At 41.6% G+C, this 25,638-nt stretch overlaps 1 protein-coding gene across 19 annotated transcripts in view; it reads right to left on the bottom strand.

Moving 5' to 3' along the window:
- Nucleotides 1-25,638, bottom strand: part of LOC100979108 (protocadherin gamma-C3) — a 191,335-nt gene that overhangs the window by 58,341 nt on the left and 107,356 nt on the right. The window contains exons 1-2 of one of the 19 annotated variants that reach the window (XR_010112227.1): nucleotides 20,884-25,595; nucleotides 20,508-20,786 (exon numbers count right to left, since the gene is read on the bottom strand). The exons of 17 other annotated variants lie outside the window; for them this stretch is intronic. Coding sequence is in view for 1 of the 2 variants with exons in the window: in XM_034960651.4 (XP_034816542.2) it covers nucleotides 21,183-23,612 (2,430 nt within the window). In the remaining variant the exon portion in view is untranslated. Of the gene's footprint in view, nucleotides 1-20,507; nucleotides 20,787-20,883; nucleotides 25,596-25,638 lie in introns of those variants that run through there. One more of the 19 variants, XM_034960651.4, reaches the window with a different exon arrangement.

The following is a 25,638-nucleotide window of genomic DNA, read 5'->3' as shown; positions in this document are numbered from 1 at the left end:
CAACTTCCAACATTTTATTTATTCTTGGAGGTTTCAATGCTTTGAAATATCTGAGAGTTCCTTTAATGTGAAGTTTTTGCTGGCATTACTTTCTCTGGGACATCTTCATCCTTTTCATCACAACTACTTTTCTCATTCATGTCAATAAATTCACCTTCACTAAGCTCCTTTAGCTGCCCTTCTAGAGATTCTTGAAAGTAGCAGTGTGAACATTCTCATGGTCAGCTATTTCTTCTATAACTCCATTTATGTTCAATTCAAATTTCACTGAAAACATTATCACTTTTGTTTCTTTGCTGCACTTTTATCTTTGCTGGCCAATTCTTAATACATTTTTGTAAAATGTTATGTGGGTTTATCACTGGAAGGCAACACGACTACATGCTTTGCTGTCTGTGCATGAACTAAATTATAGGCACACAGTGACTGATCACTGACATACTTTGAAAGAAGTCATGTGATTGGCCACATTATTTTGCTCATCTGTTATTTTCAAAGTGCTCTGTGTACTGAAGGGCTAGCAGCCAAGTTTGTCCTTTATGGAACTACTCAAAGTTAATATACCATGGTAACTAAAATTTGAATTATTTTTAGGAGACTTATGTTATTTAAGCTGTAGTAACAAATATTTTTATAGTGAAACTGTTCAAAGCCAGGACTACCTACATAGTGTGTTACCTTTTGTGTAAGAAAGAAGAGGCCATAAGAAAATATAAATATGTATAGGTTTTGTTTTTGCATTTTGCAAAAAGAAACACAGTGAGGATAAACCACAAACTAATGAAATCGATTATCTACAGAGTGTGGTGTGAATGAGGCAGAAGGTATAGGGGAGGAATGACAATTTTCTGAGTACACCTTTTTTTAATAGTTTTGACTTTATGTTAATGTCTTACATATTCAAAAAAGAATACTAGGCTAGGTGTGGTGGCTTATGCCTGTAATACCAGCACTTGGAGGCTAAGGCAGGAGGATCACTTGATACCAGGAGTTCAGGGTCAGCCTGGGGAAACATAGTGAGACCCCATCTCTAAAAAAAAATAAAAATAAAAATAAATAATTAAAAAATTAGCCAGTCATGGTGGTGTGCACTTGCAGCCCCAGCTATTTGGGAGGCTGAGGTGGGAGGATCGCTTAAGTGCACGAGGTTGAGGCTGCAGTGAGCTGTGATTGTTCCACTGGACTCCAGCCTGGGTGACATAGCGAGACCCTATCTCAAAAACAAAACAAAACAAAACAAAAAAGCAACAGAAAATACACTAATCAACCAGAGAGTGGCAAAACTCTAAAACTGCACATAATAGAAACAAATTTTATTTTAATGAATCACATAACTATACTACAGGTAACTTTTCAGCACAGTACTTTGACAATATACCCTCAGTTTAAAGACAACCAATTGCAAGCAAATCTTCAGCAGCTCTTTCTTACTGTATAATGCCAACTAATAAAAGTAGAATAAATTATTACAAATGGAGTTAGAAAATCATCTCCCCAGAGTGTGGGCTGGACCAAGTGATTTTGCTTCTTATGAACAAACTACAGCAAAAATGATGGTATGTCACTTTCTCAGTCTTTCCCTCCCTCCCTTCCTTCTTCCTTCTCTCTCTTCCTCTCTCCCTCCCTCCCTCATTCCTTCCTTTCTTTCTTGACAGGGTTTCATTCTGTGGCCTAGGCTGGAGTGCAGTGGATGGAGCAAATGAGTAAATATATTCATAGCACTGGGAGCCAGGGTTCTTACTGTTGGAAGATAAAAATACAAAGATGGAAAGGGGGAAGGCTAGGAAGAACCAGAACTGGAGGTATCAATATGAACTCACGATTTTGAGGGAGTGTGTGTACAAATATAAATATGGGTGTGTTTATGTGTGTTTTTCCTAGCTCCATCTGCTGACAAGGCCTAGAAACAGTGACAGCCCATTAGCAGTGAGCATGCCTCACACCCCGATCTTAGTTTCTAAATACTATTCCCTACCAAAATGAAGCAAGGCTTTTGGATAAATGGTTCATCTCAGAACTGGAACAAGGAAAGTATGAGTCTCTAATATTTTCTTATATCAGAAAGTAAGAAAGGGTTCAAGAAAATGAGAGAGTTATGGCAAAAGGACACAAGAACCAGCTTGAAGAGGTTCTTATTGGTAACATCTAAAACAATTTGAGGTCAAAATAAAAAATGTTAGTAATAGAATATAACTCATTGGAAAAAACACATGAGCCATACATGAATAAATAAGAAGAGAAAAGAAAGCTCTTTCTTACTGTATAATGCCAACTAATAAAAGTAGAATAAGTTATTACAAATGGAGTTAGAAAATCATCTCCCCAGAGTGTGGGCTGGACCAAGTGATTTTGCTTCTAATGAACAAACTACAGCAAAAATGATGGTATGTCACTTTCTCGGTCTTTCCCTGCCTCCCTACCTCCCTTCCTTCCTCCCTCCCTCCCTTGTTCCTTCCTTTCTTTCTTGACAGGGTTTCATTCTGTGGCCTAGGCTGGAGTGGAGTGGTGTGATCTCGGCTCACTGTAATCTCCGCCTCCTGGGTTCAAGCAATTCTCTGGCCTCAGCCTCCTGAGTAGCTGGGACTACAGGCATGCACCACCAGACCAGCTATTTTTTGTATTTTTAGTAGAGGCAGTGTTTTGTCATGTTACCCAGGCTGGTCTTGAACTCCTGGGCTCAAGCAGTCCACCCTCCTTGGCCTCTCAGAGTGCTGGAATTACAGGTTTGAGCCACCATGCCTAGCCTTGTATGTCACTTTCAAAATTAGGTTTATAAAAAGATTGTGGCTTTCATCACATTTGCCCTCTCTGGCACTCTCCTTTACTTGCTCTAACGGAAGCTGGTTGCCCTATGGAGGTCCACATGGCAAGGAACTGAGGTAGACCTCAAGCTAACAACCAACAAGAAACTGGAATCCTTAGTCTAACAATCCACAAGGAACTTAATTTTGCCATTAACTATGTGAGAGAGATTAGATGCGGATCCATCCTCTGTTGACCCTTCAGATAAGACAATAGCCTTAGGTGACACTTTAATTGCTGCCTTGTAAGACTTTGAGGCAGAGGCACTCAGCAAAGCTATACCCAGTCCTGATCCACAAAATTTATGAGATAATAAATGCTTCTTTTAAGCCACTAAGTTTTGGGATAATTTGTTACACAGCAATGGCTAAATAATATACTACCAAAAAAAGTCTAGTCTAAATACAATCATAAGGCTGGGTGTGGTGGCTCACGCCTGTAATCCCAACACTTTGGGAGGTCAAGGTGGGTGGATCACAAGGTCAGGAGTTCGAGACCAGCCTGGCCAATATGGTGAAACCTCGTCTCTACTAAAAAAAATACAAAAAAATTAGCCGGGTGTGGTGGCACATGCCTGTAATCCCAGCTACTTGGGAGGCTGAGGTAGGAGAATTGCTTGAATCCGGGAGGCAGCGGTTGCAGTGAGCCGATATCGCACCACTGCACACCAGCCTGGGTGACAGAGCAAGACCCCATCTCAAAAAATAATAATAATAATAATAATAATATTAAATAAATAAATAAATACAATCATGAGGTCCGGGCACGGTGGCTCATGCCTGTAATCCCGGCACTTTGGGAGGCCAAGGCAGGCGGATCACCTGAGGTCAGGAGTTGGAGACCATCCTGGGCAACATGGCAAAACCCCGTTTCTACTAAAAGTACAAAAATTAGCCAGGCATGGTGGCAGGCATCTGTAATCCCAGCTACTCAGGAGGCTGAAGCAGGAGTATTGCTTGAACCTGGGAGGCAGAAGTTGCAGTGAGCCGAGATTGCGCCACTGCATTCCAGCCTGGGTGACAAGAATGAGACTCCACCTTAAAACAAACAAACAGACAAACAAACTCTATATATAAAATCACCAGGAAAAATAAAACAAATATAAATTAAAGCCATTATACAAGACAAATGGCTTCTAGTCTTTACAAATGTCAGTTTCATATAAACAAACAAGGCTGAGGAACTGTTTCAGATTAAAGTAGATTAAAGAGACATGGCAACTAGGCCATGCATGGTGGCTCACGCCTGTAATTCCAGCACTTAGCTGAGGTGGGCAGATCACTTGAGGTCAGGAGTTCAAGACTAGCCTGGCCAACATAGTGAAACCTTGTCTCTACTAAAAATACAAAAATTAGCTGGGTGTGGTGGGAGTGTGGTGGCACATGCCTGTAGTCCCAGCTACTCAGGAGGCTAAGGCAGGAGAATCATTTGAACTGGGAGGCGGAGGTTGCAGTGAGCCAAGATCATACCACTGCATTCCAGCGTGGGCAAAAGAGTGAGACCCTGTCTCAAAAAAAAAAAAAAAAAAAGAGACATGGCAACTAAATGCAATGTGTGATATTTTGGACAAAAAAAAAATTACTATAAGGTATAGTAAAATATACTATAAGGTATGGTAAAATTTAAATATGGACTATAGGCTAAATAATTATATTGCATTGATGTTAAATTTTCTGATTTTTATTATTGAAATTTAATTATATAAAAGAATGTCCTTGTTAGGAAATACACAATGAGGTATTTAGGAATAAAGAAACATAATTTCTACAACTTACTCTCAAATGTCATAAAAATAATCCTGTCATAAAAAAATCATATCATATAAAAATAATGTGTTTGTATACATACACACAAACATATATACATACACACTTGGGTGTGTATGTAAATATGTATATATAGATACATCTTTTTTAAAAACTTTTTTACTTTTTTTTTTTTTTGACACAGAGTCTTGCTCTGTCGCCCAGGCTGGAGTGCAGTGGTGCGATCTCGGCTCACTGCAACCTCCGCCTCCCAGGTTCAAGCATTTCTCATGCCTCATCCTTAGGCGTGGGGTAACAGGCCTGGCTAATTTTTGTATTTTTAGTAGAGATGGAGTTTTATCATGTTGGCCAGGCTGGTCTTGAACTCCTGGCCTCAAGTAATCCACCTGCCTCAGCCTCCCAAAGTGCTGGGATTACAGGAGTGAGCCACTGCACCTGGCCTACAGATACAATTATATAATACATATATATATACACACACAAACACACACACACACACACAGAGTGATAAAGGAAATTCAGCAAAATACAAAATGTTAACAATAGGTGCATCCGGGTGAAGGAGATACAGTTCTTTGTACAATTCTTGCAACTCCTTTGAAAATTTGAAATCATTTCAAAACAGAAAGTTAAAATTAACACTTCTTGTGAAAATACCTAAGAAAATTACACCTATTTACTCTTTGACCCAGCAATTTCAATTCCATTTCTGGGAATTCATCCCAAAGATATACTGCATATGTAAAAACTGATGTAGGTACAGGGCTATTCAATAGCGCTCATTTATGAGACTGGTTAATAATCCAAAGGAATACTAAGCAACTGTTAAAAAAAACAGCTTTCTATATATTAATATGGAAGTTCTTTTTTGTTTGTTTGTTTTTTTTTTTGAGTTGGAGTCTCGCTCTGTCGCCCAGGCTGGAGTGCAGTGGCGCGATCTCGGCTCACTGCAAGCTCCGCCTCCCGGGTTCACGCCATTCTCCTGCCTCAGCCTCCCGAGTAGCTGGGTCTACAGGCGCCCGCCATCACGCCTGGCTAATTTTTTTTTGTACTTTTAGTACAGACGGGGTTTCACCGTGTTAGCCAGGATGGTCTCGATCTCCTGACCTCGTGATCTGCCCGCCTCGGCCTCCCAAAGTGCTGCGATTACAGGCGTGAGCCACCGCGCCCGGCCAATATGGAAATATTTTTAAAGGATATAATGTGAAGAAAGGAAGATATAAAGTGGTGTATAGTATTTTATCTTTTTGTAAAAAAAATGGGGAAATAAAAATATATGTACGTATTTGCATAAGAAATGCTGACAGGATGCCTAATAAAGTTATAAAATGTTTACCTACAGGGGACAGGAGGAAGCAAGGGTGGAATAGGAGTAGGATAGGGATGGAAGTCAGACTTCTCAATATATACATAGTATATTGTTTTGATTTTTAAAACCATGTAAATGTATTTCCTATTCAAAAATAAAATAAAGAAAACTACTAAGATTGAGGTACGTGGCTATAAAGATTCAAAGAAAAGATTCCTTGAGATATTAAGTGGAAAGAGCAAGTTGCACAACAGTATATATACTGTAAAATGATCCTGTTGTGCAAAGAAAACCCCACACATACATTCGCATACACACAGAAAATGTTTGTAAGTGTACATAACCAGGGATGAATAGTAGCGATCTTTCAGGGGTGAGTCTGAGGTATAGTGAGGGTGGGGGAGGCTAATTTTCTTTTCTTTTAATTTTTTTTTTTTTTAAGATGGCATTTCGTTCATGTTGCCCAGGCTGGAGAGCAATGGCATGATCTTGGCTCACTGCAACCTCCACCTCCTGGGTTCAAGCGATTCTCATGCCTCAGCCTCCCGAGTAGCTGGGATTATAGGTGTCCGCCACCATGCCCAGCTAATTTTTGTATTTTTAGTGGAGACGGAGTTTCACCATGTTGGCCAGGCTGGTCTCGAACTCCTGACCTCAGATGATTCACCCACCTCGGCCTCCCAAAGCACTGGGATTACAGGCGTGAGCCACCACGCCCAGCCAATTTTATTTTCTTAAATTTATTTTCAATTAAAGTATAATTTATATACAGTCACATGCAAGACTCTTAAGTTCAATGAGTTTTGGAAAATGTGTACATCCTTATAACCCATCCCTCTATCAAGATATGGAACAGTTCTAACTTCCTGGGGGGGAAAATTCTACCATCATTCATACTGTTGGTTTCAACTTTAAAATGCTAAGGACTCTATAGGATGTTTAAGGTATGTGTGGACATAGAATCCTCCAAGTGTACTCATAACATTAAAACCCAACAATTTTGTTATGATTGTTATGCATCTTTTATCCTAAACATTCCTTCTATGCAGTTTTACAGATGGTGAAGAAAAACTGAGGTTAAAAATTTCCTCCGGGTGCAGTGGCTCACTCCTGTAATCCCAGCACTTTGGGAGGCCGAGGTGGGCAGATCACCAGGGTCAGGAGTTTGAGACCAGCCTGACCAATGTGATGAAACCTGTCTCTACTAAAAATACAAAAATTAGCCGGGTGTGATGGCATGCACCTGTAGTCCCAGCTACTTGGGAGGCTGAGACAGAAGAATCACTTGAACCCGGGAGGCGGAGGTTGCAGTGAGCCGAGATCAAGCCATTGCACTCCAGCCTGGGCGACAAGAGCAAGACCCCGCTTAAACAAAAACAAAAACAAAAAACAAACAAACAAAAAAATCCATGGAGCACATATAATCATGTGAAAGAAAATTAAACAACAAAAATTAAAACAGCCTGACACATTTTAATAGAATTCCAGACACAGAAAAAAACAAAACAAAACTGAACACTAGGACTAGTCTGAAGAGTGGAGTATGAATTAGACAGCAAATTTCCCTGGGTGCTGGATGTTTCTTACAGTGAAAAAGAGGTCAGGAAGATAAATAAAACACAAAAGTAGCTCAGTCATGAACCCCAAAACATACCAGTGTAGAGCTATCAGGAAGCTTATTATGCTCAGCCTTATAAGGATCTACCCATCTGACTAGATGATCACAATGGAAGAACTCAGAGTAAAAGAATGGTAACCGGCTGGGCGCGGTGGCTCACGCCTGTAATCCCCACACTTTGGGAGGCCGAGGCGGGCAGATCAGAGTTCGAGACCAGCCTGGCCAATATGGTGAAATGCTGTCTTTACTAAAAATACAAAAATTAGCCAGGCGTGGTGGTGCACGCCTGTAGTCCCAGCTACTCAGGAGGCTGAGGCAGAAGAATCACTTGAACCTGGGAGGCAGAGATTGCAGTGAACAGAGATAGGGCCACTGCACTCCAGCCTGGGTGACAGAGCGAGACTCCATCTCAAAAAAAAAAAAGAATGATGACCATATGTCTAATCACACACTGAATATCTGCACTGTTTCTCAGATCCTTCAAATGAACATGGCTGGAACTCAACTCGATTTCTCTTAAATCTACCATTCTCTAGTCTTCCATTCTCACCAAATGGTAGCTTTGTCCATCCAGTTCCTTAATGTGGAAACCCAGGAATCACTCTTAATCCCTGCTCCCCATTTATCCATTGTATTTATTCAGTTAATAATATTTCACTGAAGATCTACCACTTGCCAGGCAAGACAACAATATTTTCAGACACCTAGGAATATAATAATAAACAAAACACCCCCTGCCCTCATGAAATTTATATTCCACCTATTCCATTATTAAGTCTTATTGAACCCATTTCCTAAATATATCTATAATTCATCCATTTATTTCTACATCCACTGCCTCCCCTTTAATCCAAGCCAGCTCTTCTTCCATTTCTTACCAGGAATATTGCCATAGTCTCCTATCTTATCTTCCTATTTCTATTTATAACCCTCATAAATCAATTCTCCATATAGCAGCCAGAGTAAGCTTAATAATTCAAATATCTTGTCACTGCCTTGTTTAAAATATTTTAATAGCTCCTAAGTACAAGGGTATTTAGAATAAAATCCAGAATTTTAAGTGTGATTTACAAGGCTCTCCCTGCCTTATTAGTCTCATCTATTTATTTTCTGTTTCTAGCCTCCCTAGCTCTTTTACTTTGCTTGAGTCACACCTTTTATTTTTTAAAAAGATCTTTACACATGCTATTTCCTCTGCCTGACAATTTTTTACTCTCCTTGTTACCTAGATAACTTCTACTCATCCTATTAATCTATTCATCTCTCTAAATATCACTTTCCGAAAAAAAGAAAGCCTTCCTTGACCTTCAGATTAGGCGAAGCTTCCCTACTATAAGCTTTCTCTTAGTGCTTTTGTATTTCTCCTTGTTGGCTTTTATCAGACCTGTAAAATATCATGTATTAGAATAGGGCCCATTAACTCAGGAATCATATATGCCTTGTTCATTGCTGCATCCTTAGTCCATAGGTCAGTGCCTTGCATATAGCAGACAGTTAATAAATATTTGTTATGTAAATGAATGAATGAACCACCCAGGACCAGACTTGGGCAGACACCAATGTTTACTGTTTCTGGATGGGTTCTCTCAACCTACAAACTGAAGAGAATGGAAGCCTGAACTTATGCAGAGTGGTTTCGACTTATATTCTCACACAATATAGTGTAAGAATAGAGCACTTTGCACCTCTTACTTTTCAAAAGCATATAGAATACATAAAAACCATAGTTTTTCATTTTTCTGTAAACTAGAAATGAACAATTAGAAGACACAATTTTAAAAATACTATTTACAATAACATTAGAAAACATCAAATATGTAGGGACAATTTAATGAGAAATATACATGACCTCTCTACACTGAAAACTATACAACATAGCTGAGAGAAATTAAAGACGTAATTAAATGGAAATATACACCATGTTCATGGATTTGAAGTGTCAATATTGTTAAGATGATCCTCCTCCCTCCTTCCCTCTTTCCCTGATAAAGGTATAGATGCAATGCCATCCCATTCAAAAATCCTACAAGCTTTGTCCTGTAGTAAGACTTTGTAGCAAGACTTACTATAAAGCTACAATAATTGAGACAGTGTGCTATTAGTAAAAGAATAGACAAATGAAACATGATCAAGAATATAGAAATAGAACTACATATATCAGTGAAATGACTTTCAACAAAGGCACCAAGCGAATTCAACAGAAAGAGGAAAATATTTTTAATAAATGGTATTGAAAAAAATGGGAAATAAAGAACTTCAACCCCTACCTCAATGAACTGGTGCATCATGCCACATGCAAACATCAATTTTAAATAAGATAAGTAGAAAGGAAGAGTCAAAAGTGTCAAATAAGTGCCTTTTGCTCACTAGACACAGTCACTGTCTCACCTACTATACTGCTAGAGCAAAGTATTACACAATATAAATCCAGTACGCGACCGGGCGTGGTGACTCATGCCTGTAATCCCAGCACTTTGGGAGGCCAAGGAGGGAAGATCACCTGAGGCTGGGAGTTCAAGACTAGCCTGACCAACATGGAGAAACCCCGTCTCTACTAAAAATACAAAATTAGCTGGGCGTGGTGGCACATGCCTGTAATCCCAGCTACTAGGGAGGCTGAGGCAGGAGAATCACTTGAACCTGGGAGGCGGAGGTTGCAGTGAGCCGAGAGCATGCCATTGCACTCCAGCCTGGGCAACAAGAGTGAAACTCCATCTCAAAAAAAAAAAAAAAAAATCCAGTACACACAAGTGACACATATCTGTTGAGATACTTCACTTTTCTTGGTTTCCAATCCTTAGCAGACTTTTCAGGTGAGCATCAGAATCTAGATTGAAGATGCCAAATTATCTGATTTACTGAATTCCTTTTAGAAGCCAATACCCAGGTAGCATTTAAAATAAAATTAACATAGCTTAGATGGACCACAGAATACATACCAATAAGGAAACCTGCTGTGAGTAGTCAGACACACTTTTATGAATTTTCCTACTAATATTCCTTTTCTCTTGACTTACCAGTAATTTTTTCACTGTTTTCAGACTTTCCATATTACCCATTTTACCTAATTATGTTTTCCAAAGGTAACTGTTTCCTTTTCATTTTTTTTGTCTTTTTGGTAATATTGTATATTGTAAGCTTCCAATTCACTGATAGGGAAATGTATGAGGAATTTTATATGCAAATGTTATTCTATAATTTTTGAAGTGTTTGTAAACTACTAGTTCAGTAAAATGCTATGCTAACATTATCTGGATCAATTTTTACAATCACCTGATTATAAGAACATTTCATATACCACATTCTGTTTTAGCTCAAGTCCATTTAAAGCATTTGAATTGAAACAATTTCCCAAGCTTTAAATAAGTCATAAGGAGAGAAGCTCTTTATTTGTTTGTTTGTTTTGGGACAGGGTCTAATTCTGTCACCCAGACTGGAGTACAGGAGCGCAACCACAGCTCACTGCAGCTTCAATCTCCCCAGACTCAGGTGATCCTCACACCTCAGCCTCCCAAGTAGCTGAGACCACAGGCATGGACCAGTAAACCTTGTTAATTTTTGTATTTTTTTTTTTCGTAGAGATGGGTTTTTGCCATGCTGTCCAGGCTGGTCTCAAACTCCTGGGCTCAAGTGATCCACCCGCCTTGGCCCCCCAAAGTGCTAAGATTATAGATGCGCCTGGCGAGACAAGCTCTTTGTACTACAGAGAATGATGCAGTGGACATGGGTAGGGAAACAAAATGCAGTATAACTTATGATAGTGTTCTTAATCTGGTTTGAAAAGCAAGGTTCAGCTTGAGAAGGAGACTGGAACACTCAGTCATAAGACGCTCTTCAGTGGAACAATAATTTTCAAAGTTTAGGTCTGGCAACTTCCATTAGTCATATTCTTAGATTTACTGAAATTATAGGCTAACTTTATCAGCCAGAATGTCTTTTTGCAGTGAGAGGAAGTTTCTTAAATAGAAAATGAAACAGTTGTGTGCTGAAGGAGAAGTGATAAGCAGGGATTCTGAGTTGTAAATTTACATCTCTCATACTACAATGGCCAAGATTTGTCCCTCCCTTATTTTTGGATCAGTACAATTTGAATATCAAAGTAAAATTATAAAATATAATCAAGCACATACAAATATATATAATCAAAACATGCTCCTTACCTACAGGCCCCAAATGCTCTGGCATGTCTGATACTCTTGTCTGCCTGACTACTGTCCCTCAAGCTCACCATGCCAAATATTTCTCATCTTAGGCCTTTGGTCTTGCTGCTAGAAATGCTTTTTACTGAGATCTCTGAAAATATTTAATGCTAGAAGAAAACCTGCTTGTGACTGAACTTAGTTTCATCAAGAATTTTTCACCTTAGAGAGTGGATTCTGCCCAAGCAATTAGAATAATCACAATCATCCCCTTCCCCAAGGGGCTTTCTGCAGTGAAACTGCTATTGAGTCCTGAGGGGTAGGGATTCAAAAAAGAAGTTCACTCAGCCCTGGATTCGTAGGAGAAGCACACACCTGGTAGGAATATGGCATCATAGAGCTACAGTTACCCAGAAACCTGGGGCTTAGCGCGGGATAGACATCCGTGGGAAAGACTCAGACAGGATCATTTTGGGGTCTTCGGCACTTTAAAACCAGCACAAACAATGCAATCAGGAAGAATAAAAAGGAAATTAAAGCTAAGGCAATCACCAGATATAAATTAATTTTGGATTCAGGCTGTAACTTTGCAGAGTGATCGCTGAGGTCTGGCAGAGTCTCCTGCAGGCTGTCGGCGACGAGGGGCGGTAGTGGTGGTGACGTGGCGGTGGCGAGAGGAGCGGCTGTCCACCGCAGTGCACCGCGACCAGTAGGCGCTGGCGAGTCGCTTTCCTGTGGCCCATCGCGCGAGCTGTCAGCACCTCGTCGGTGCGCATTCCAGGCTGAAGAGCCTGGGCTTGCTGGCCTGCAGCACGTGGTAGGACAGCCACGCATTGTGTCTCACATCTGCGTCTACAGCCACCACCTTGGTGACCAGGTAGCCAGGCTCCGCGGCATGCAGCACCATATCCAAGAGCGCGAAGCCATTGCGCTCCAGAGCTGGGGTACAGCACCCGCGGTGCGTTGTCATTCAGGTCGTCCACCAACACGCGCAGGCTCACGTTGGCGCCGAGCGCGAGCTAGTCCTGGTCGCGGGCCTGCAGCGTGAGCTTGAAGGCTCGCGGCTGCTCTCGGTCGAGGGCTCACTGTGCGCTCAAGGACACCTAGAACCACAGCGCCTGTGGCTCCAGGTCACTGGCCACGATGGAATAGGGAACTTGGCTGTTGGGTCCCAAGTCTAGGTTGGAGGTGTCTACTTGCACACTATGGAGGCTTTGGGAAGATTGTTCTTGGCCACGTGGACGACGTAGGAGGCCTGGTAGAAAACCAGAGCATTGTCGTTGGCATCGCCAATGAGTAGGGTGACGCTTGGGCGGGACAAGAGGGTTGGCTTGCCTCTGTCAGTGGCAGTGATGCTGATGTTATACCTTGGGTCTGTTCCTGGTCCACGGCCCCATTTGTTACAAGCATGTAGTTAATTATTGGAGGAAGATTTTTCTCAAGGTGCATTTTCTTATATCAGACATGTGACCTCGTTTTCTCCTGAATCCAGATCTTGTGATTTAAAGATCTTGTGATTTAAATCCTGGACAGTGATTACTGTCCAAGGTGCAGAATCTTTGGGAATCATTGTGGAATTAGAAGTAAAAATCCCCTCTAGGATATTGTCATTATCTTCTAGAATTTCGGTCTCAACTGTACACTGGACAATGAGTCCCTCTCTGTCACTTGCTACCAAAACCATGGAAATTTAAAAATCTTTAAAAGTCCAATGTACTTAAAGTTTTCATTTCTCCACTATTTGATCAAGGCCAAACTAGATATGGGTACTCTGGGTTGTGAAGCCATATGTGATCTCTGCCTTGACACTCTAGTCCTGGTCGGTGGCCCTCACTCTCAGCACAGAAGTGCCCGGATGCACATCTTCCTAAAGGCCGACGCTGTACACATCCTAGATGAACACAGGGTTGTCATTGGCTTCAACCAATAGGATCAGGAGTTGAGTGATGCTGCTTTGTTGGGGGGCCGTCTAAGGCTGCTAGCACTAAGGGATGGGAGCTCTGCTTTTCCTAGTCAAGCAGCTTCTCTAACACAGGATCAACATATGTCTTTCCACTGTTGGTCACTTTTACTTCAAAGAGAAATATAGAGTTGCTGCTAAGGTGATAATTTTGTAAGGAATTTCTCTCAACATCAGGATCTTCTGCAGGTTCTGTTGCAAATCTTGTTCCAGCTGGGTAAACTCAGAGATATGTAACTTAATAACATTCCTGCTGAACCGTGGTGCATGATCCTTCACATCCTGAATCTCTATATTAATGTGAAAAACATTTAAAGAATTTTCAACTACTGTTTGTTCATTTTTTTTGAGATGGCACCTTGCTCTGTCACCCAGGCTGGAGTGCAGTGGTGCGATTGCCTCTCGGGTTCAAGCGATTCTCCTGCCTCGGCCTCCCGAGTAGCTAGGATTATAGGCGCGCACCACCATGCCCAGTGATTTTTGTATTTTTAGTAGAGACAGGGTTTCACTATGTTGGTCAGGCTGGTCTCGAACTCCTGACCTCGTAATCTGCTCGCCTCGGCCTCCCAAAGTGCTGGGATTACAGGTGTGAGCCACCATGCCTGGCCTTCAACTATTTCAAAGCATTATGGCCCAAGCTATAATTGGGGGGCGTATCTGCTCCTGATCCATTCAGTCATTCACAAGTAAGTCTCCACTTTCCCCACTTAGAATGAAGTATTATTCCTCAGCATTAACCCGAAGCTTTCAAGTGGGCATGTCCTCGACACTGAGTCCCAGATCCTTGGCAAGGTTTCCCACCACCAAACTCTTGGCCAGCTCCTCTAGGACTGAATAACGGATCTGCATCATAGAGAATGCCCAGCAGGATAGAAATAGCAGGAAAGGAGGCAGTAGTTGCCTTGGTTCTACCCAGACTGTCAGTCCAGCACCATTCCCCATCTTTTCCACAGTTAGAGTTGCTGCTGCTCCAGCCCAAATAAGCCCCTTTTCGAACTCTTCTTGGATTATAGAATCTCCAGCCAAGAAGGAGCTGAACTCATTGCCTGTAAATCCGTTCCGTTCCTGCTTATAATTTGTAGAACTAGGAGCCATAATAGGAATGTTGTGGGTCTGCTCTTGGATTTGCATTCCATGAAATTAGAAAAGCCACCAAGCCAGAATGTTTGGGGATTGGCTCATTTACCTCTGTTTCCAGACTGGCCAACAGTGGCACTCTGAGTCCCTACTCTAGAACTGCAGCCTGAAGAAATGAGAGGACAGCGTTCTGTAGAGTTAGTTGAGAGGAGAGAGAAAGACGTTTCTCACTGGAATTTGCAAGCTGAAAGGCAGCAGTGCAGTCTTGCTCCCGCAATAAAATATTCCTGGGAATTTATAACCTCAGTGATGTTAGCACATGAAGTCGAAGTGATGACTTATTTTTATTTCTTCTTGATGTTTGAGTATTTGTAGGCTTAGAATCTTTCTTTCCATTCCCACTTCCATGCCTGGGCTTTACTTTTTCCATGGAACACAGTCTCAGAATGAACTGTTGGCTGAATCTTCAGCTGAAATTGTATAGGAAGCTTCTAAGAATTTTCACATATGGATTTTTTTTTTTTGTCAGAGTCTCACTATGTCGCCCAGGCTGGAGTGCAGTGGCGTGATCTCAGCTCACTGCAACCTGTGTCTCCCGGGTTCAAGTGATTCTCTTGCCTCAGCCTCCTGAGTAGCTGGGATTACAGGCGCCTGCCACACAATATGGAAATCTTATGAACTGAGGCATCTATTTTCAAAATTTGACAAACAAACCAGGTCCTTAGCCTTTTAAGATAAGTCAGACAGTTGGCAGGGTGCGGTGGCTCATGCCTATAATCCCAGCACTTTGGGAGGCCAAGGCAGGTGGATCACCTGAGGTCAGTAGTTCAAGAGCAGCCTGGCCAACTTGATGAAACTCTGTCTCTACTAAAAATATTTTTAAAAATTAGCTGGGCATGGTGACAGGCACCTGTAATCCCAGCTACTGGAGAGGCTGAGGCAGGAGAATCGCTTGAACCCGGGAGGCAGAGGTTGCAGTGAGCTGAGATCACACCACTTGCACTCCAGCCTGGGTGACAGAGCAAGACTCCATCCCCTACTCCAAATATATATATATATATATATATACACACACACACATATATATATATATGTATATATATATATATGTATATCAGACAGCTGCCTCTTATTAGGGCTTAGATATAGAGGAAAAGTCCATGTAAAATAATTGGTTTTGCACTATGATTCTTTTTTCTCCAAGAGACCACTTTCCAATAATTGAACTCAAGCATTGTATTGAGTACTTAGAAGGTGTACAAACTACTGTGTGAAATACTGTGTGAAATAGAGTTAATGATGAACTAAGAAATTATATCTGCCCTCAATGACAATACACAGAGTAGATCCTTATATGACATGTATAAGAAAAATTATGGTGGTACCAACTTCTTTTACATACAGATTAAATTATTTTGTTTGATTCTATGGTCTCTTCAATGACAGTTTTTTAAAAACATTTTCCTGAACCAGAGCCCTTCCCATATGGTATCCAGAAGTCTCATCCTTTATAAAATATTTTTTCCAATTAGCTTTGCCATAGGCTGGCTATCTTTTGCCATCAATATTTTAGGAATGCATCCTAAACAGTATGCCCTGTTACTGGTAATTTTCCATTAAGTATGGTTTCTTAAAAGTGAACTCAAAGTGGTCGGGCATGGTGGCTCACACCTGTAATCTCAGCTATTTGGGAGGCTGAGGTGGGGTGGGTGCATCCCAAGATCAAGAGATCAAGACCATTCTCCAATATGGTGAAACCCCATCTCTACTAAAAATACAAAAATTAGCTGGGTGTGGTGGCGCGTGCCTGTAGTCCCAGCTACTCGGGAGGCTAAGGCAGGAGAATAGCATGAACCCAGGAGGCAGAGGTTGCAGTGAGCCAAGATAGTGCCACTGCACTCCAGCTTGGCGACAGATTGAGACTCTGTCTCAAAAAAAAAAAAAAAAAAAAGTGAACTCAAAGTGTAACATTAGAGGGTAACTGTGTCTCTTTCTTGAGATTTAGCCTCATCAGTTTGATCAATATCCCTTCGAAACTATGTGTTTGCTTTTCTGAACCTGACATCTTATATGAGGATAAAGCAGATTTTTACACCAGAACTATCCAATTCATGATCACAGCTATACTCTGTTACATGTCATAAAGAAAACTGATACAATTTGCTCATTTGTCATCAGCCTTATAATTCATTGAAAAGTGATCTATGAGATTAAATACGCTATAAAAGTGTAGTATAGTCTCCTCAACATTCCTATGCTATTGCTGCTTCAAAAAGCATAATACTTCTGGAATGAAAGCAGTGGAAGAATGTCTTCTGACTGATTACATTCCAATTTTAGGTACTATAAAACAGTGAAGCTACAAATTTTAAATTATAACTGAACGCTTTAACTTATTAGATGAAATGGATACATACACATCTGTCATACACGTAAGAAGACAAGGAAAGTCCTTGACATAATTTTATGACTGGAATCAGAAGAAATGTAAACACATCCAAACCCATTGCCCAGTTAGTCTCAGAAAACAATCAACACATATGTTAATTACGAATCCTAAATTATCAACAAGTGTCCTAAAAATCCTAAAGCTAAGCCGTTAGTTTCAATTCTTATATGGCCCAAACCAAATAATGATCACCAGCCTTCTGGTTTCGGTGATCCATTTTCTGGTGAAATTATCTAAGATCCCATTGAAGTAAACTGCTTCTTTAAAATAAGTTTCACAAGATCCTTGTTTAGATTTCACTATGGTTCAGACAAAGAAAAAGTAACACTCACAAAATTGTCTCATATAAAAATCTTTCCCCCATCTTTTATGGCCTAAAACTGTGGCTTCTCAATCAAGAATGTGCCTAGGCACTTAAGATTTTTAAACCAGCTTTCACAAAAATTTTAGAACAGTTTTATTTCCATCCACAAATCATTCCATTATACCATATGGAGAAGCACACAAAAATCATTATTATTTTTCCCAACAGAACATCGAGTGTACTGGCATTGAAAATATAAGTCCTTTCTTTTGTCAACCACTAAAAATGGCTACTGTTAATTAATTGCATGTTGTGAATCAGATTTTTGTTAGCCCTAGCCATCACCACGACCTTTCAAATTAGATATGATTATTCCTACTTTGCTGAAGTTCAAAGAGATTAAATAACTTGCTAAAGGTGACACAGTTAAGAATTTACCTAATTGCAAAGCTGCTATCCTTCTATGATACATCTGAAAATTCAGAATCCTGGTATCAGGTAATCCCCAGAGTACATTATTTGTTTATCCATTCATTCAACAACTATTTAATAAAGCCTATTCAGCTTAAACTGGAAACATAGTTGATTGAAGTCACTGATATTTGAGATATGGTCTAACAGTCTTGACTATTCATGCTCTAACTCTCAATGATTTGTTCCTAAATCAAGTTAGGTGAGCAGAGGTCAGAATAATTAGACCATGTTAGCTTAGTTTCCCAAGTCATTTGTTTTCCTATTATGTCTTTCTTTCTATTTGACTATATATGAGAACTGTCCATATGATAAACATTTTGGTAGTTCATACAAGATGATGGAGGAGAGAGGTTTCATTGTCCTCTATTTCTCTCAGTATTACCTATAGAACACTGTACTTATTAAATTCTATTTGAAAACTAATGTAAATACAAATTTAGTATTTTTAGATAAATTCAAATACTTTCTTTCAAAAAATCACACAAGTAGAACCACACACTCTATATTTTGCCCCCTTTTTTGGTCTCAGAAGCAGCAACTGCCGCATTTTAGAGCCCTTGGATGTCTTTCATTCTCTAAGTGGTTTCCAATCTCTTTTCTGGGTTTTAACTATTGTATCTTTCAAAGTAGATAGGCAGCAAACAAAGAAGAAAGAAAAAATAATTGGGACGTTATGTTTCCCTACACCTTTACAGAATTCACCAAAAGAAATCAAGCAATGCTTTTCAAAGAGTAATACACTTTAGTATTCAGTGTCTGTAACCACTCTACAATAAGCATAAAGTTCTCAGAAAACACTTGGAATCTGTGCACGTTTCAGAAATTTTCCCATAGTTGTAAAAGTTATGGGGAATTTAATGTAGAAAGCAGGCGATATTACTGCAAATTTGCCCCAGTACTAAAAAAAGCACTCAAAACACATTTTGTTAATTCTGAATATTCCACAAAGTCATCATTAGTATCATTAGTGTAGGAAATGGGCAAAAGAAATATCTAACTTGGAAACACATACAGATATCGTATTAATGAAATGCATAACAGAAGTAAAAAATAGTCTTTACCATTTTTCGTCATGGCAATACGGTATATTGTATATTTAAGTGATAAAATTTTAAATGCAGAAGAAATAAATTCACTATATTTGGAAGTTCATGAATGATTTAAAACCATGAAATGACTTGGGATACTGAGAAAGTATAAATGGACATATCCCTAATGGCCAGAAAGAATTACTGAACTTTGAAAGAAACTAAATTCACTTTATGAATTTGCTAGCCATCTCAAGTGTAGTTAAAAGCCACTCTATTTACAAAAGTTTATCAAAATTTTATTTATATTTTCCATTGAATTAGATTTCTCCCCCCTAGATAAACAGATCAGTTGTTATCAGATGGTCTACACAAAACTGCTGCATGGTCAATGGGAAAAAAATAAAAGTGGGAAAAGAGCATTATCATTGATAAATTCAGCTAGAAAATGATATAGAGTATTAACAAAGTAATTTTATAAATTGTTAATAAATTATATCTATTATATAAAATATATGTACATAAATAAGGTATGAGGGAAGGGGACTGGATTGTTGTTGGTATCTGTCACATATATATAAATTTATTGATGTCTGCTTTACGAATTCCAAGTGTACTAAGGGATATATTTCTCCAAGCTCAGAAAAAAAATTTTTTTTTTTTTTAGAGGTGTGAAGTGGGGAATCAGGGGTCTCATAGCCTTCAGAGCTGAGAGCCCCTAACAGAGATTTACCCACATATTTATTAACAGCAAGCCAGTCATTAGCATCATTTCTATAGATATTAGATTAACTAAAAGTATCCCTTATGGGAAACGAAGAGATGGGCGGAAATAAAGGGATGGATTGAGGTAGTTATCTGCAGCAGGGGCATGTCCTTAAGGCACAGATCACTCATGCTATTGTTTGTGGTTTAAGAACACCTTTAAGCAGTTTTCTGCCCTGGGCGGGCCAGGTGTTCCTTGCCCTCATTCCAGTAAACCCACAACCTTCCAGCATGGGCGTTACGGCCATCATGAACATGTCACAGTGCTGCAGAGATTTTGTTTATGGCCAGTTTTGGGGCCAGTTTATGGCCAGATTTTGGGGGGCCTGTTCCCGACACAAAGAGACAAGCAGCAAGAGGAAGAAATGCAAGATCCTACAGGAAAAACAGAGAATACCTCTAATTTCCACCTCCCCCACAATGCCCAAGTCATCTAGTCCAGAAATCGTACTTTGTTTACACTGACAGAAGTAAGTACATTGGAATTACAAATCTTGGATATAATCCCAAGCTGGCTGTAACAGAAAGGACATAGAAATCAGCCTAAAGGGAGTCCCAAAGGCCAATCCTGGGACAATTTCAGCATCAAAATAAATAATTGATATTAACAGATTACAGGCCATTGAATAAAATAGAAAACCATGCTTCCAGAATCATAGAAACAAACATATATAGAGAATATAAAACTCTTCTTCAAGGTAGAAAGCCAATTAACAACTGTAGAAGAAACAATGGAATTATAAAATCTTCATTTGGAGGTGATTGTAATAAGTGATTAAAGCAAGTGTCATCAATGGATGAAACTAGAGGATAAAGTTTTTTTTTTTTTTTTGAGATAGAGTTTCGCTCTTGTTGCCCAGGCTGGAGTGCAATGGCACAATCTCAGCTCATTGCAACCTCCACCTCCCAGGTTAAAGCAATTCTCCTGACTCAGCCTCCCAAGTAGCTGGGATTACAGACATGCACCACCACGCCCGGCTAATTTTGTATTTTTTTTAGTATAGACGGGGTTTCTCCATGTTGGTCAGGCTGGTCTCAAACTCCCAACCTCAGGTGATCCACCCGCCTCGGCCTCCCAAAGTACTGGGATTACAGGCGTGAGCCACCGCGCCCAGCCAGAAAAGAATATCTGATAAGGGCGGGGCACTGTGGTTCACGCCTGTAATCCCAGCAGTTTTCGAGGGAGAAGCAGGAGGCTAGCCTGAGCCCAAGTTTCAGATCAGCCTGCTCAACATAGTGAGACTCCTGTCTGTACAAGAAAGTAATAGATAGATAGATAGATAGATAGATAGATAGATAGATAGATAGATAGATAGGCAGACAGTAGGTGGCTTGCACCTGTAGTCCCTGTTACACCGGAGGCAAAGGTGGGATAATTGCTTGAGCCTAGGAGTTTGAGGCTGCAGTGAGCTATGATCGTGCCGCTGCATTCCAGCTTGGGAGACAGAGCAATTTAAAAAAAAAAAGAAAGAAGATTTGATATAAGCTCACCTCAATTAACCCATGACCGTCTTTAGAAAATACCGAATCACCTGACAGCAAAAGGGGCTCGCTTTTTTCAAAGCTCTCCTGGCTGACGAGCATGTCTGCATAGTTGGGCTGGGGGAAGATCAGGTGACTCCTCCGCGAGTCCGTGGTGAGGGAAACCTCGTGGGAATAGGTCTGCAGGAAAGCCTGCACCCCGTCCACGCCCAAAAAGTGCGACGCCGGCGCTCCTGTCAAGCCGCCTCCTGAAGCCTGCAGCAGGCGTGACTTGTGCCAGCGCCGCAGCCTGAGCGCCAGCAGCACGATGACGAAGGCCAGGAAGACGCAGGAGACCGCGGCCACCGCTACCACCAGGTACAGAGTGAGGTCTGAGGTTTCAGAGTTAGCTGGAGACTCGAGGCTGCCGAGGTCCGCCAGGACTTGGGGGATGCTGTCGGCCACGGCCACGGTGAGCGTGACAGTGGCGGAGAGAGGGGGCTGGCCGTGGTCCCGGACGGCCACTACGAGGCTCTGCTTGAGCGCGTCTCTGTCCAGCAGGGCTCGCGCCGTGCGCACCTCGCCCGTGTGCAGACCCACCGAGAAGAGTCCCGGCTCGCTGGCCTTGAGCAGACGGTAGGACAGCCAGGCGTTCTGGCCGGAGTCTCTGTCCACCGCCACCACCTTGGTCACCAGGTAGCCGGGCTCTGCGGAGCGGGGAGCCAGCTCCACGCCAGTGGAACCATCTGTGGGGAGGGCGGGGTACAGGATCTCGGGCGCATTGTCGTTCTGGTCCAGCACAAACAAGCTCAACGACACGTTGCTGCTGAGGGGCGGGTGCCCGTTGTCCCGCGCCATCACTTTCACTTGCAAGTCTCGGAACTGCTCGTAGTCGAAGGAGCTCAGCGCATACAGTACCCCAGTGTCGGAGTTGATGGACACGTAGGACGATAGGCTTGCCCCTTGGATGGTGTTCTCAGCCAGGGAATAAGTGATCTGGGCGTTCTCTTCACAGTCGGGGTCGTGGGCGGTCACAGAGACGAGGGAAACTCCTCTGGGATTGTTCTCTGGGATATAAGCGGAATAGGAGGCCTGAGGGAAGACCGGCGGGTTGTCGTTGGTGTCTGCCACGTTCAGCGAGATATGAGTTTCCGTGGATAGGGGCGGGGTTCCCCGGTCAGCGGCGGTCACTGTGATGTTGTAGCTAGGAACCTGTTCCCTATCCAAGACTATGTCTGTGACTAAACTATAGTAATTTCCGTAAGATTTTTCTAATTTAAAGGGCAGATTTCCTTGGATGAAACAGATCACCTGTCCGTTTTCCTCAGAATCTTGGTCATTTACATTTAAAAGGGCAATTAATGTCCCTCTGGGAGAGTTTTCGGGAACCGAGCTGGCGAGAGAGGTGAGGACCACTTCTGGGGCATTGTCGTTCACGTCCAGAACAGTGATCAGGACTTTGGCTCGCGCAGAATATCCTGCATTATCCATTGCTTGCACTTCCATCTGGTAGAATCCTGACTCCTCGTGGTCCAACTCCCCTATTGTTGATATTGTCCCTGAATTACAATCTAGTTTGAAAACTTGGGCCGCCTTGTCGTCCACAGACCGGAAGGAATACCTCACTTCCGCATTGACTCCTTCGTCAGGGTCGGTAGCGTTGACTACAAGCAGCTGCGTGCCCAAGGCCAGATTCTCCGGAACGCTCGCGCGGTACTCGGGCTGAGCAAACGCTGGTGCGTTGTCGTTCGCATCCAGAACCATCACGCGGATGCGCGCGGTGCCTGTGCGCACCGGGTCGCCCCCGTCGGAGGCCGTAAGGACCAGGTGGTGAGCAGCCTTTTCTTCGCGGTCCAGGGCGCGTTTCAGCACCAATTCGGGGTACTTACTACCGTCGGCTCCATTTTGCACGATCAGGGAGAAGTGAGTATTCGGGCTGAGCTCGTAGCTCTGCAGAGAGTTCTTCCCGATATCCGGATCCCAGGCGTGGGGTAGAGGGAACCGCATCTCAGTGGCTGCATTTTCACTAATTTTTATTTCTAATTCACTTTCACGAAAGTAAGGCGCATTGTCGTTAATGTCCCTTACTTCTACTTCTACTCCATATATTTTCACTTTATCCTCCATCAGAATGTCTAGATTTAATTGACACTTGATGGCCCCCATACAGAGCTCCTCCCGGTCTATCCTGCCCGCCGTGACCAAGCTGCCGCTGCGCGGGTTCAGGGCGAAAAGCTGCGTCCTACCTCTGGGGATGATGCGGACTCCGCGCTCCGCGAGCTCCCGGGGCTCCAGCCCCAGGTCCCTGGAGATGTCGCCCACCCTAGAGCCTTTCTCCAGCTCTTCCGGAACTGAATAGCGTATCTGGGTGCATCCGGTCTCCCACAGAGTCCCCAGGAGGATTCCCAGCAGGACAAGCCCTTTGTAGTCCCGGTGCAGTCGCGCAGGAATCATTCTCATCTTCCTCCAGAATTATTTTCAATTCTGCCCTTAACCACTGAAGTCAGGAGCAGTTCCTTCGCCCATAGAATGGGACAGTTGGGAAGTCAGAGCTCCTCCGTTGTTTCCACATACTCCCAGGGATGGTTCATTCCTAGCTATCTGCTTTGTGCTTCAGGCGCGTGCAAGGCGAGCAGGATCTCCGCTTTTCTCTCCCCGATTGGTGAACAGCGGCGCTCAGAGTCCTAACCAATTACTGCACAATCTTGAACTCCCAGAAAGGATATTTCGTTTTTATATCTTAAATAGCTCCACCTACTGTTCTTCAAAAGGGGATGGAACTCTACAGTATTCGCTTTAATAGAAACTTTAGTGAGCTTTTTTTTTTTCCCAATGAGCTTTTTTTCCCCAATGAGCTTTTAAATGAATTGGAAGTTTCTATAAACAATGATTTTAATCTTATAATGTTAGTGCATCTGCTTTGAGATTACTGTTCCCCCAACACACCTATTATGGGGGATGTCTCCCTAGGAGTTTCTCTTTTTGACAAATCATATAATATAATAATTTAAACTTTCTGATTCAGCTATAATTTGGGGAAAATATTTTTAAATAGATTCCTTGAACGATCCTGAATGGAAGGATTACTTTACCAGGTTGTTGACATGTAACGCTTAAAAATCAAATTTTCATGATATTATGGAAACCTAAAAATGATATGTGATTGTATACATTATCAGAATCACACTTAACAAGAACCCAAGTGAAAAAGAAACATTAATATTTTTAGCATAAAGTAGAAGCATTCCAAATTGCATTGACTGGAAATAATGGAAGTACTCCAGAATTCTATTAATACATTATATTTCAAAAATATTTATTGTTCAGGAAACTTAGTAAAAGAAAATTGGTAGTCCAAAGAATGTTACAGACTTACCTTTTCCTGGGTAACTGACCTAATTGTAATTACTGAGAATTACTGGTAATACTTTTGGAAGCCCATCAAAATATAGGGAAAAAATTCTCCCTAAGAAATAACTGGCTACGTACTTTCATGAGTGTAAATATTTATACTGTAAAGATATTTGCTAGGCATAAAATAAATAATATATTTTAAATTGGGAAGAAATATATAGGTAGCTGTGAGAAAATATCAGACATAAAATTGAGTTTACTTGAATTACAAGAATCACAAGTAAATGTAACTGAATATTATCAAATCATTACCATGTTCTTATTTTTTTAAGCTTTTTTCTCTGCCAGGCACAGTTTCAGGCAACTGTAGTCTCAGCTACTCTGGAGATTGAGGTGGGAGGATCGCTGTAGCCCAAGAGTTTGAGTCCAGCCTGGGCAACATAGTGAGACCTTAATCTCAATTTTTTTTAAAAAAAAACGCATTTTCTCCATTTTCTCATGCATTTTCTTCAAAATTTATAGTTAATGGATTAAAGAAAAAGCCTTATATACTCAAATATTGATGTCCCAAGAAACGTTACAGGAAAAAAATTTATTCCTCAATTAAAATATCTCAATGACAGCAGTATCATAATACCCACTTTTCACACGTGTGTGTGTGTGTGTGTGTGTATAAAAAATGTCTCCGGGCCGGGTGCAGTGGCTCACGCCTATAATCCCAGCACTTTGGGAGGCCGAGGCGGGCGGATCACGAGGTCAGGAAATCGAGACCATCCCGGCTGACACGGTGAAACCCCGTCTGTACTAAGAGTGCAAAAAATTAGCCGGGCGTGGTGGCGGGCACCTGTAGTCCCAGCTACCCGGGAGGCTGAGGCAGGAGAATGGCCAGAACCCGGAAGGCAGAGCTTTCAGTGAGCCGAGATCACGCCACTGCACTCCAGCCTGGACCACAGAGCAAGACTCCGTCCAAAAAAAAAAAAAGTCTCCCGTAAAAATGGTCAAAATGTTTCAAAAATACATGAAAGCTAATAATGAAGTTACTGGCCCACACAGAAAGGAACAGGAAATATTAAGAGTGGGCAAACAAACCTGAAGCAATAGTAGATATAATATGTTTAAGATTTTCTTGCCA

Source organism: Pan paniscus, chromosome 4, assembly GCF_029289425.2.
Source record: "Pan paniscus chromosome 4, NHGRI_mPanPan1-v2.0_pri, whole genome shotgun sequence".
Classification (NCBI taxonomy): domain Eukaryota; kingdom Metazoa; phylum Chordata; class Mammalia; order Primates; family Hominidae; genus Pan; species Pan paniscus.
This window is presented reverse-complemented; position numbering and strand designations above follow the sequence as displayed.